The sequence below is a fragment of the Anolis carolinensis genome, chromosome 1 (genome assembly GCF_035594765.1).
Source record: "Anolis carolinensis isolate JA03-04 chromosome 1, rAnoCar3.1.pri, whole genome shotgun sequence".
Classification (NCBI taxonomy): Eukaryota; Metazoa; Chordata; class Lepidosauria; order Squamata; family Dactyloidae; genus Anolis; species Anolis carolinensis.
The window spans coordinates 234169656-234182968 of record NC_085841.1 but is presented as its reverse complement, the minus strand read 5'-3'; the positions used below and the strand labels follow the sequence as shown (position 1 = coordinate 234182968).

The 13313-nt window shown below is 39.6% G+C and overlaps 1 protein-coding gene across 4 annotated transcripts in view; it reads right to left on the bottom strand.

Annotated features, from left to right (window-relative positions):
* zranb3 (zinc finger RANBP2-type containing 3) overlaps positions 1–13313 on the bottom strand; it is a 71273-nt gene that overhangs the window by 32267 nt on the left and 25693 nt on the right. For all 4 annotated transcript variants that reach the window (XM_008112641.3, XM_008112646.3, XM_008112636.3 and 1 more), the window contains 6 exons: positions 7036–7214; positions 5731–5962; positions 4588–4673; positions 3259–3430; positions 1829–1957; positions 1038–1157 (listed from right to left, as the gene is read on the bottom strand). In XM_008112641.3, the coding sequence (XP_008110848.1) occupies positions 1038–1157; positions 1829–1957; positions 3259–3430; positions 4588–4673; positions 5731–5962; positions 7036–7214 (918 nt within the window). The remainder of the gene's footprint in view (positions 1–1037; positions 1158–1828; positions 1958–3258; positions 3431–4587; positions 4674–5730; positions 5963–7035; positions 7215–13313) is intronic.

The window sequence follows — 13313 nt, the reverse complement described above, 5'->3', positions numbered from 1 at the left end:
CCTAATGGGGCAGTTTCTGAGAAATGAGATTCTCAGGAAGACTAATAGCAAGCCTGATTTCAGTTTCTATCTCTGTTGCTCCCAGATGGTACTTGAGATAGTACGCTTTCCTCTCCTGAGTAGATTCAATTTTATCATATTTATTTACTGTAGTGTTATAAGTGTTTTATTCAACTTACTATATGGTGTGTAAGCATGTTTTAACAACCCTTTTTGATACTGTGATATGGCCTAAGGGTTAATCAGTAAATTTACTACTACTCTCCTGAGTAGTTCACAATCTATAGTTTACCATAGGAATTCCCTATGTGTGAGTCACAGAGACCATGAAGGAAAATCTAAAGTTCAGTGCTAAAAAAGGCAGAAGTGGGGGTAAGGATAAATGCAAGAAGTTGAAATATTTAAAATGCCTATACCTACAGTTGTGGGGTTTTTTTGACAGTAGGGCAAGGGTGGAAATCATGCAGCCACACAGACATTATTGGACTGCTATGTCAGGTATTCCTGACCACTGATAAGGGCAAATGGGAAATGTAATCCACCAACATCTGAAGGCTGAACGATTCCTAACTCTGCAATAGAGCATGGAATAGAAGGCTGTGACTAAAATATTACAGAGAATGTGGGATCTGAAAATAAAATGGGGTCAGATGGAAGCCATTATGCCTGTAATGTTAACACAGTGCCCAACATGCTAAAGACACCAGTTTATGATTAAATTTTTCCTTTTACGTCATTGAAAAGAACATGTATTATGATTAATAACAGCATTGAAAAACAATTTAATCAATATATATATATATACACACACACCCTGTCACACCTCTGAGACACACATAAAAAAATTTTTTTTAGCAGCAGCTTTTGTGAACTACAGTTCATTTCACCACATCAAATGAGTGGCCTTAGTCCACAAAAGCTTACACTAAAATTTTATTCTTCCCATTTAGTTTAAAATATGCTACAGATTCCTTTATGTCTTCTTTCACTAAGATATAGCAATTGCTTTCAATATTAAATAAACAGAGCACCCTTACCTTGTTTTCTATCACTGCTTCTGTACAGGCTTGGAGCATACTTAAGTGATGAGCAAAGACTAAAAACTTAAGATTGTCATTTTCCAGCAGCATCTTGATGTAGTCCTTTACTGCTCCTGCCTAAAACATTGAAGGAAAGCTAAATTTTATTTAAATAATAAAACACAGCAATTCCCTTAAGCACACCAAGTTAATAAAAAGCAACCCACTGCACTATATTCTCTCACAGGTGTGTCTTTTACACTGATACATTTGTGCTAAAAGCATATTTGATATAGACTTGAACATGGGAAAAAGCACTTCTGCTTGTGGAAAAAGAACACAATTTCTGGCAGAGACTTTTTCCTTCTTGTTATCCATGCTGTTTCCAAAAATTGTACCCTTCAGGGGTGGCTTATCCAGATGATGGTAGCATCAGCACAAAGAAAAGTTTGAGAAAGCCTAGTTCTGCAAGAAAACCATCACTTCTGGTTTTCTGAAACATTGCTACTAATAAAGATCCACTTAAGACATGATACATGATAATCAAAATAATACTTGGCACCAAACTATAGAAGTCATGTTAAATTATATTTTTTTAAATTAGTTATTATTCTCAACCTAAGAGGACAGCAGTGGCAAACCTCCTCTGAATAAATCTTGCTAAGAAAACCCTAAGATGGGGTCACAGTATGTCAGAGTTGATTTGAAGCCACACAACACCTCTAGTCTGACAAGATATTGTAAACACTGGCCAAATGGTACAACTATAAAAAGAAACTGTTAAGAGTTGCAAATCAATTTAAATTTACCTTAGCAATGGCAGTCTGTTTAAACATCCGAGTAATGAGGCCCATCACTTGGACAAAGTCACTTTCTGTTGAATCTAAATCTGAAGCCCTCATTAATTTTTCCCATTCTTCAAAGCTGGCATTAAATTCCTGCATGGGAGGGTAAAACAATATTTAGAAGCTAAAAATGTGAAAGAGCAAAACAATTACATTTCTTTTGAATACATTGCTTCTACATTTGCTGTAGAAAAGAGAGAACAATATGCCAGCTTCTTCCCAGAACATTATTTCTGCAGAGGGATGTACAGAAGCCCCATGAAAGCTAGCAGCAAAAACAAACAAAACAAAAGAAGTGCAACTCATCCTATCCTGATCATAAATCAGATCTGAAAGCATCTTTTGTTAAGTCTCTAAGATAAAAGCACTTGAGAAATAAAAACTGCAATGCAGCCCGATCACAGTGCTATCCTTTGCAGAATGTCTCCTCCCTGCTGTCTTTCCACTGACAGACAAAACACTTGTTATTCTAATAGGCTTTTCATACAGAAAGTTTTAAAAGAATGGACTAGGATGTGCTATATTTTTTAAAACTGCACTATTTTATTAGTTTTAAAATTGTATTATTTTAACTGTATCACTTGTTTAAATTGTAAACCTCATTGAGTCCCAATTTTGGGAAGAACAAATACATATTATCATCACCACCATCTTCAAATATCTGAAAGATTCAATCACAAAGATAGAGCAAATTTGTTTCATGCTGTTTGAGAAGATTGGACAAGAACCTATGGATTCCAATTATGAGAAATGAGATTTGCTCTAAACATTACAAAACACCCCTTGCCTTCTATCTGAACAGTCTCTCCCAATTTTTCTGAAAATAAATCAATACTCATTGATATATGAGCAATTTTCCATTCCATATACAACGGGCCTTTGGTATCGGCCTGGATTTGGTCCCAGGACGTTTGTTGATACCAACGTCAGTGGATGCTGAAGTCCTATTACATGCAGCGGCATAATAAAACATTGTCCCTTATATAAAATGACAAAATTAAGGTTTGCTTTTTGCATGATGATAACGCCTATTTGGAATATTTTCAAACCAAAGATGAATGGATCTGTAGATACAGAAGGCTAACTGGACCCCGATGAAGAGAGCAGAATCAGTATCAAACACAGTGGTTTCTGCTAAATTAGAATTGTGATCCCTTGTATGCTGTAGGGAATCCATTATTTTTAAGTAACAAAACTTGATAAGGAGTAGTGACGCACCAAATGAACCTGTGTAAGCTTGAGCAGTGTAGTTTTTGGAGCATGGCTAATGCTTCTCTGTGTATTTTCTTCAGATACTATTCCCATGAAAATGAAACACTACCACCATCACCTCACAGTTATTAGAATAGTCTTTGCCATGAGCAGAATGATTGTTAACCAACATATAACCTTACTGAAGCAGCACTTTTGGGAAGATCAAAAGGGATTCGCTGTCTGATTTTAGGTGGTAATTGGGTTAAAACGTCATTCTTCAGTCTCCTGATCATTACATGATTGAGTAACTGGTGCAATTCATCTAAATTTGAAGCTCCTCTGCAATCCCACTGCCGTTTTTTACCAAAAAATCTGTAATATTACCATGAAGAAAATAAAACAAGACAGCAAATGTAAATCAACATATTAACAGCATAGTCCTTTGCACATAGCATCAAGAGGACACTGACATAACGTATTTCATTACAACACACAGCTAGAAGTGGCTGCTGTTATGCCCATTTAGTAACATGGCTCAGAAATAGATTTAAGAATAACAACATGACCTGCAACTAGCTACTTTTTTAAAGGTACAATAAAGTTATAATCTAAAGTAATGTAAAAGGTAACACTCAAGTACCTTAATCGATGTAATAAGTAATGGTTTTTAGTTACTTTCAAATATGACTTTAAGCAGTCATTTTGATATGAAGTTTCAAATTTCTTACCAATTCTGCTCCCCCCCCCCAAAAAAGACAACAGTAAGACTATCAAACATAATGATTAACACAATGAGTTGCCTCTTCAATGAGCAATGCAACCAATTACTCTCCAAACATTCCAACGAGTAGAATCATAAAGTTGGAAGAGACCTCAAGGGCCATCCAGTCCAACCCCCTGCCAAGAAGCAGGAAAATCACATTCAAAGCACCCTCAACATCCAGCCTCTGCTTAAAAGCCTCCAAAGAAGCCTCCACCACATTCTGGGGCAGAGAGTTCCACTGCCGAATAACTTTCACAGTTAGGAAGTTCTTCCTAATGTTCAGGTGGAATCTCCTTTCCTGTAGTTTGAAGCCATTGTTCCGCGTCTAGTCTCCAGGGCAGCAGAAAACAAGCTGCCCTGGACAACAGAATCAAATTACAGTAGAGTCTCACTTATCCAACATAAATGGGCCGGCAGAATGTTGGATAAGCGAATATGTTGGATAATAAGGAGGGATCATGGAAAAGTCTATTAAACATCAAACTAAATTATGATTTTACAAATTAAGCACCAAAACATCATGTTATACAACAAATTTGACAGAAAAAGTAGTTCAGAATGCAGTAATGCTATGTAGTAATTACTGTATCTACAAATTTAGAACCAAAATATCACGATGTATTGAAAACATTGACTACAAAAATGCGTTGGATAATCCAGAACGTTGGATAAACGAATGTTGGATAAGTGAGACTCTACTGTACTTTTGAAAACTAACTTTACAATAAGGTGGGGTTGTATGAAAAAAATAATAAAACCACAGCACCTGACACGTGCATTACAGTATTTTTTTGCATATTCAGTCCATGTCCCAAATTTTCTTGGGCAAACTGCTTCAAGTTGCATGAAAAGCTGTAAGCAAAAAAACAAACAAAAAAACTCACAAATGCACTTTGTTAAGAAGCTATTAAAGGCACAAATTTTAAATTGCATTTATTTCTATGAGCACTCTATTTTTCAGTCAGACACGGATATCTCTCAAATAATGACTGTAACACTCTTGGTGAAGGTACTAAGATGCCTTACCCTGGTCACATCCACACAATATAACAATTGTTTAATGGTCCATTAGACCATTTTTTAAAAATGATTTTTAATTGAAACAGGAGTATGGCGTATTACCTTATATTATTCTCAAAAAGAAAAAAAGCTAGTGCAAAGCTATCTGTCTTGGTAATTATCTGTTACACAAACCAACACACATTTTGGTGCCTGAGATGTTATAGACCTATTTTTAAGATACAAAGCATATGGTATCTACCAGTCTTTGTCTGCTCGCCCATAGAAATCATAATAACCGTATCTAAGAAACTAGAGCTGATGCGGCCTATTCAATTTTCTGAATCAGTGTCCCAAATAATCCAAGGAACAGGCCTAAAAACCAAGACACCAAAGAAAAAATGTTTTTGTTGCTGTTGGGCTGTGCTATTGTTCTATTTTTTTGGTAGGACTTTTCAAATATTTTGCCTCACAATACTTCCAAATATGTGTTGTGCACCAAATCCTTATTCAATCCATATTCAATTATCTGAACTATACTGTATATTGCAAATGCTTTACAAAGGTCATACTACACATTATTTCATTTTATGATCAGTTCAGAGCAAGTAAAGAATCTGCTTCAGAATCTGTTTCCACTGTACTTCCACATTCCCATTTGTTTGCTGTTTCTGATTTACAGTAACTACTGTTGCCTCCCCACCACAAAAGAAAGCAGATTACCTATGATTGATACAAGCTGTATTAATTGAAATTCAGACATGTATATCAAATTGGGGATCAAGACAAGGAATTTGAGTGTGGAAGAAAAACAGAAGGCACAGACTCAAAGCTTATTCTCAAAAGGCCACAATATTTTATATTTGACAAGCAAATTATGCATTAGAAAGTTAGAGAAGTTTTCCAGAACCTCTTCAGGTCTTCCTAAAGCAGGGGTCCCAGTGAGGAGAATGGCCCGCATAGCATTCTGTACGATAGGCAACAAAATCTTGCTACGAGCTGCATTTCTGGATTTCATGTAATGAGATTCATCAACAATTACTACTTTGAACTCCTGCTTGTATAGAGTATCTATTAAAGTCTGTGCATCTGAAGTCAGCAGCCCATAACCCAACACAATCACTTTGCTTGTAGATACTCTCCTAGAAAAATAGAAAGAGGAAGTTATCTAATTGCCAGAAAGTAAAGCAAACGTCAAGCTATAGTTCAAATTACTATGATCTAAGTGCATAATAATGCCAAGGTCTCTAAAGAGTTACATTTCAAACAGTTCAAGTTGAGTGGCTAAAACCCTGATTTTTTTAAAGGCAGAAAAAATCAATCAAGAGATTGAATACATCAACTATTAGTGGATCTATCAGTATCAGACATTTTAAAACAGAGAATAAATTTTTTAGCTGTTAGGTTTGTAAGGTTAGAACCCTGATCAGACTATGTGGATCACATATGACTCATATGGAGACCTTCCATGCCAGCTGATAAAGGTGCGCATTATGCTGCTCATTTGAGTGACAAGCAGACAATATGGAATACAATTATGGTCAGACAATACAGAATATGAGAAAAAGAAAGGAATAATTACCATACATCATCATCCACATCACAATTGTGCTCTTTCACACCACTGTATGATAGCGTGTATGAAATGAAGTTTAAACTGAGAAATCATCACCGAGGGTCAACCCTGAATTCTCCCCCATTCAAATTGCATAACTTCTTCCCATCCAATTGACAGGCAATGAGGAAAATTATTCCCAGCATCTATCAGCTGGAGACATTATAGGTGGAAAGGGAACCCAATAGGACTCTGGGGGGGGGGGGGGGGTTAAACCTTCTCAACCTTGCATTTTGAGAAAAGGAGGAAGTATGGGTATACAAGTACAAGGGTTATGTGGGCACAACTCTCCCCTGCCCAATTCACCTTCAGTTACTGGAGATTAGCCACCTCAACTCCAGATTCTTGTGAAATAAATAAATTTTATTTTTATACTGCTTTTTATACTGTGACAGAAACGTTTCAATTCAGTTGTAACTCCAAATCAGAACAGACCAATTGAGGCAACAGGAACCTGGAAATACTGTATTGCCCCCCGCAAATCTGCTAGTTGCCCACGAGTGATTTTGAGCAAGTGTTGCAAGGAAAAAAAACAAAATTATCTTGCGCCCACCTACACGACTACAGCTGAGGTGAAATCATTGTTAACATGCCACTCACCAAATGTCAGTTTTATTCTGAATGATTATTATATCTTCTGGAGAGAGGTCGGGAATCCATTTCTCCAACTCATCAACCCAGGGGTACCTCAGAGATGAGGGCAACACTATTAACAAAGGCCATTCATTTTTGTAGTAGTACGATACAGCTATGGCTTGGATAGTCTTCCCCAAGCCCATCTAATATGGAAACAATTAGAAAAGGGGGGAGTTTAGAATCCTTTATATAAAAGCAAAACCATACAAATTGTTTAACCAGTTTGAAATCAGATATAACTTTGCAGAACATTCGACAGCACCCGAGTAACCTGTCAATGTAACACTATGTAAAAGCAATCATAACTTCAGTTATAAATCTGCTAAATAAAATCTTTTGAAGCTTTGGTCAGTTAAAAATACAGCAGGGTAAGATATTATTTACTTAAAGGATAATATACTACCCTCAAAGCAGCTCACAGGCCTGTTTACAAAGACAAGATACAATATAAAAATGAAGAATAGGAACTTATTTAATATTTTAATATCACATTGCTATCTGAAGAATAAAAATAACCTTGCTTTGACATGTAATGATAATTTTGTTTTCCAGGGTCTTCCCTCCTTTGCTCAGTGAGGCATCAGCACTCTTTGACAGAGAAAGTGAAAATTTTATAAAACGGCAACTCCCAGGATTTCATAGTATTGAGCCACAGCAGTTAAAGTGATATCAAACTGTATTAATTCAATAATGTAGATGCATCCTAGAATTTGAATTCCCACTTGGGCATGTTGACCAGTTCTGTGACCAAAGGCAACCCCTTCTGAACAAATCATGTAAGAAAACATCCATGATAGGTTCACCTTAGGGTTGCCATAAGTTGGAAAATCTTCAAGGAAACACAGCAGAAGATCTGTAAAAACAGCGAAAGAAGTCTGATGGACAAAGGTTTAGAAGGAAAAAACCTAGAAGCAAGAAAGGAACTAGGGAGGGGATGATGGGAAATGGATTTTATCTGATACTCAAGCTGTGACCTTGCTTTTCATGGAAACAATGTAAAGCAGAAGTGCTCTTCAGAACCTTCAAGGACCAATCAGAGAAGTACTTTTTTAATGGCCATCTTTGTTGTTAGTCCCATCAAAGTATGTTACATTAAACTTTGCCAGAAATATTTTGAGAAAAACAACTTCTATTTTAAGTATCAAAAGAAATATTATATTAGTTGTATCTCAAATTTTATTCCAGATTGAAACAAACCAAAGGGGAGAGAAAAGAGAGCCAGTGCAGTGTAGTGGTTTGACTGTTGACTACAATTCTAGAGACCAGAGCTTGATTCCCCACTTAACTATGGAAATCCCACTGGTGATTTTAAATGAATTGCACACTTTTAGCCCCCCCCACCCCCCCCAAAAAAAAACCTGGCTGAAAATGAATTGAGGGCATAGACCAACAACAAACATAAAGAAATGCCTCAGCTTCTATTATTTTTTAAATCAGACTCTGAAAGGGTTCTTTATACTTTCATCCTCCTGTCTACCACTCAAAACCTACCATGAGAAACCTCCAGCTATTTTGAAACAAAAGTATTATTTTAAGCCTCACAGGAAAATGAAAACAACAAATGAAAGTTGTGCAGAACTGTGCATAAAAGCAAGGTAATTACTTGCTACTTCCAATCTCATTTATCTTCTTAAATACCTTCCACTGTCAGAAAAAATAGAACCAAAATAAAATATATTAAAGAACCGTATGAAGTCCCAGAGAAATACATTCTTTTTAAATGAGGAATGGTAGCACATGTAGATTTAATTATTACAGATAGTTAAGAATAAAACCTATGCTTAGTTCAAATGCCGGTCTTCTGCATTTTAAGTAAAAATGTGTTTTGTTTTTTTGCCTCTAGTATACTGAAGTAGTTGAAAATGTTTAAAATTATTTGGAAAAAGCAATGCTATATCCTTATTCAGAGCGACTCCACCCTTCCTTGAAGTTCTTTTAAGCTTAAAATATATTTCCAAGTCAACTTGACCCAGCTGTATCAATCCTTTTCTGTCCTTTTATAAAGTTGTCATTTTTTTTTTTAAAAAAAGAAAAAATAGTGTGTGTGAAAAGCGAAGCAATTGTGATTTTTCTACTGGATCGAACTTGGGATAACGTGAACAAAGGTCACAAAAAATCTCATAGTAGACCTAGTAAAGCCATGTCCCAGAAGCATTCTTTCCTGACGTTTCGCCTGCATCTATGGCAGGCATCCTCAGAGGTTGTCATCACAACCTCTGAGGATGCCTGCCATAGATGCAGGTGAAATGTCAGAACAGAATGCTTCTGGAACATGGCCATATAGCCTGGAAAACTCACAGCAACCCAGTGATTCCAGCCATGAAAGCCTTCGACAACGCATTAAACCTAGTAAACTTTATTATCTATCAACTGTTGGTGTTTCAACAACAAAGGTACATTATCTTTGACTCCCAACATTTGTTTATATGCATGTGTTATATTCCAAATGTTTGATAAATAGGTTGCCTATATTAACTAATATAAATGCATTTATGTCATACTAAAAATACTTTCCAATTCTAGGCATAGTTACTCAGAAGTGAGTTCCATCATGCCCAGGTAAACACATAGAAGATTATAGACAGTCTTGTAAATCTAATTAATTTTAAGGAAACATTGTTACTTGAAATGTGTTTAAGACTGTAATCTTAACTAGCAAAGTCATTTCTCAAGTTACTGCTTCACGTTAAGACAGCTACTTCTCACAGATCAAATTTCTACATAATTCTGAATGTGGTAATTAACTGTAATGAATATATTCATGAGCATGTCTCCTTTCATTTGGAGCTTTCAATTAATTACTGCATCAGTAATTAAAACTGAAATAAAATGATTGGGCATTCGAGCCTGTGGACTCAATGTGATTATTAAATCTAACACAACCAAGGCTTGAAGGACTATGACACCATGATATAAAGAGCACTGTCTAAAACAGGATGCACACAAGATATTCTCTAACATCATGTTTTGTGCAGCAATGTGGCAATGGCCCTTATAGAAGGTGTCCCGTATGCTGTGCAAGCCTGCTTTACAGGATTCCCTCTGACCTGACAAGCAGTTACACTAGATGCAATTCATTACAAAAAAAACCCTCTGTACCATTCTGAAAGTTTGCAAGTATTATCTATTATTATTATTATTATTATTATTATTATTATCATCATCATTATTATTATTTTTATACCCTGCTTTATCTCCTCAAAGGGGACTCAAAGCAGTTTGACATAAAAGCATTGGTATCCCAATTTAAAATGTGCAAGCACACTTCGAGGTCATAGGCAAAAAGAATGGGTTGCTTACCTGTAACCATGTTTCTTCGAGTGGTCACCTGTGAAATCCACACATATGGGTCTCCTGCGCCTGTGCAGACAATCTCGGAATTCTCTAGAAGCTCTTAGATACAAATTGGCGGAGGCCCCGCCCAATCTCCCCTTGTAGTATAAATACCCAGTAGGAGGGGCCGACGCCCCAGTTCCACCGCCGCAAAGGCAGCCAGAACTGAGGCATGACGTGCTGCGGGGAGGATGGGCGGGGATGTGTGGATTTCACAGGTGACCACTCGAAGAAACATGGTTACAGGTAAGCAACCCATTCTTCTTTCTTCGTGGTCCCTGTGAAATGCACACATATGAGTGACTGACAAGCTACCAACCTGGAATGGTGGGCATCATGCCACACAAGCAGACAGGACTGCCCTTCCGAAGGCAGCGTCTTTCCTGGAAAAGGCGTCCAGTTTGTAGTGCGACACAAAGGTGAGCGGCGTCACCCAGGTAGCTGCCCGACATATATCTTCCAAAGGAATGCCCTTCTGGAAGGCACGGGACGTGGCTACTGCTCTCGTGGAGTGCGCCTTCACCGTTGTAGGCGGATCCCGACCTGCAAGTTGGTAGGCTAGGCGTATGGTCGCAGCGATCCAGGATGACAACTGTTGTGGAGTGATCGGGGAGCCCATGGAGTCTTGATGGTATCTGACAAAGAGCCGAGGCGACTTCCTATGTGGGCGAGTCCGCTCAACGTAGAAGGCGAGGGCCCTTCGCGCATCTAAGGCGTGGAGGGAGCGCTCCAGGGAAGTCGATGGGGACTGAAAGAAGGCAGGTAGTACTATGTCCTGAGATAGATGAAAATGAGATACCACTTTTGGTAAGAAAGTGATGTCCGTGTGGAGAACAGCCTTATCCTTATGGAAACGAAGGTAAGGCTCATCAGCTCTCAGCGCACAGAGCTCACTGGCTCGTCTTGCTGTAGTGATAGCGACCAGAAAGGCCGTCTTCCACGAAAGATGTTGTAGGTCTATTGTCGCCATTGGCTCAAAAGGAGGTTTGGACAATTGCGACAAGACCAGTTCCAGACTCCATGCTGGAGCAGGTGGATGAACCGGTGGGTAGAGATTTTTATGTCCTTTGAGAAACATTCGAATTAAAGGATCAACAAAACAGGATGGTTGTCCAGCCTTCCGGCGAAACCAGGAGATGGCTGCTAAATAGCACTTTATGGAGGAGAGTGAGAGGCCCCTCTGTGACAGGGATAACAGAAAATTTAGTATTGTTGTGGTAGAAGCCGACGAAGGGTCGACACCAGCCTGTTCAGTGAAGGTGAAAAAACCTTTCCACTTGAAAGTGTAGGATCTTCTGGTGGAAGCTTTATGTGCCACATCGATAATAAGTCTCACCGGATCAGGGAGATCTATTATGGTCGAATTCTCCAAGCAGTGAGACGGAGTGCCTTGGCGTCCGGGTGTCGTACCTGACCCTCTTGCGTCGTGAGTATATCCGGCCTGTGTCGAAGGTGTATGAAATTTCCTTGTGATGCTTGGAGAAGGGGCCCGAACCACGGTTGTCGAGGCCACCAAGGGGTTATCAATATGCACTCCGCTCCATCCTCCAGCAGTTTGGACAGGGTTCGTGCTATCAGGGAGATGGGAGGAAACGCGTAGAGCAGACCGGGAGCCCATGTGTAAAGGAAAGCGTCCCCCAGACATCCCGATGTCTTGTCCTGGGGAAGACGGGCGCAAAAGAGGGCGCACTGAGCGTTTTCGGGGGCAGTGAATAGGTCCACGGTTGGTTGGCCCCAGGTTTTGAATATACTCTCCAGTTCTTGCCTGTGTAATTGCCACTCGTGAGAGGAGTTGGGGGCTCTGCTCAGAGCGTCGGCTAGCGAGTTGTCTTTTCCCGGAAGGTAAAGAGCGGAGAGGTGGATTCTCCGGAGTATACACCAATCCCAAATTTGGAGTGTTAGCCCTATCAGGCTGCGGGATCGAGTCCCTCCCTGCTTGTTGATATAGAACTTTGTTGTGGTGTTGTCGGTAAGGAGACGAACGACATGGCCGGAGAGTCTGGGCTCGAAGGCCCTTAGCGCTTTCTGAATGGCAAGCATCTCGAGGTAGTTGATGTGACGGCGCTGTTCTTCTGATGACCAAATGCCTCAAACGGTCAGGTCGTCCATATGGGCGCCCCAGCCGAGGAGGGAGGCGTCTGTCGTTAAGGTCTTGGAGGGTCTTGGGCTGCGGAAGGGCATGCCCTTCTGGACATTGTGTCCACGCATCCACCAGGACAGGGAGTCTCGCACGGGTTCCGGGACGACCAGTATTGTCTTTGGACTGTCGTGGAGGGCGTTGAAAGCTGACAGAAACCAGTTTTGGAGTGGACGCATCCTTAGCCTGGCAAAAGGCGTGACAGATGTCGTAGAGGCCATATGGCCCAAAGCCGACTGGACAACGCTGGCACGGACGCAGTTGGAATGAAGGATCTTGTGAAACACAGCGGTCATGGCGGTGAAGCGATCGTCTGGTAAAAATGCTTTTTCTCGCAAAGAATCGATGAGGGCACCAATAAAGCGGATACGCTGGGATGGCTGAAGGGAAGACTTTTCCTGGTTTACGACCAAACCAAGGCCCTGGAGGAGAGACAAGGTTTGGTCAATATGAGACAACAATTGAGACCTAGAGTTCGCTACCAGGAGCCAGTCGTCAATGTAGGGGTACACAACGACTCCCTGCTGACGAAGGAAAGCCGCAACTACTGCCATGCACTTAGAGAAAACTCTTGGTGCCGTGGACAGTCCAAACGGTAAAACATTGAAACAAAAATAATTTTGTCCAACTTTGAAACTGAGAAATCTGCGGTGTGACGGCCTAATTCCGATATGGAAATAAGCATCTTTAAGGTCAACCGTAGCGAACCAAGAACCTTTGCGAATAAGGGAGAGAACCATGGGAAGGGTGATCATGCGAAACTTGCGTGGTT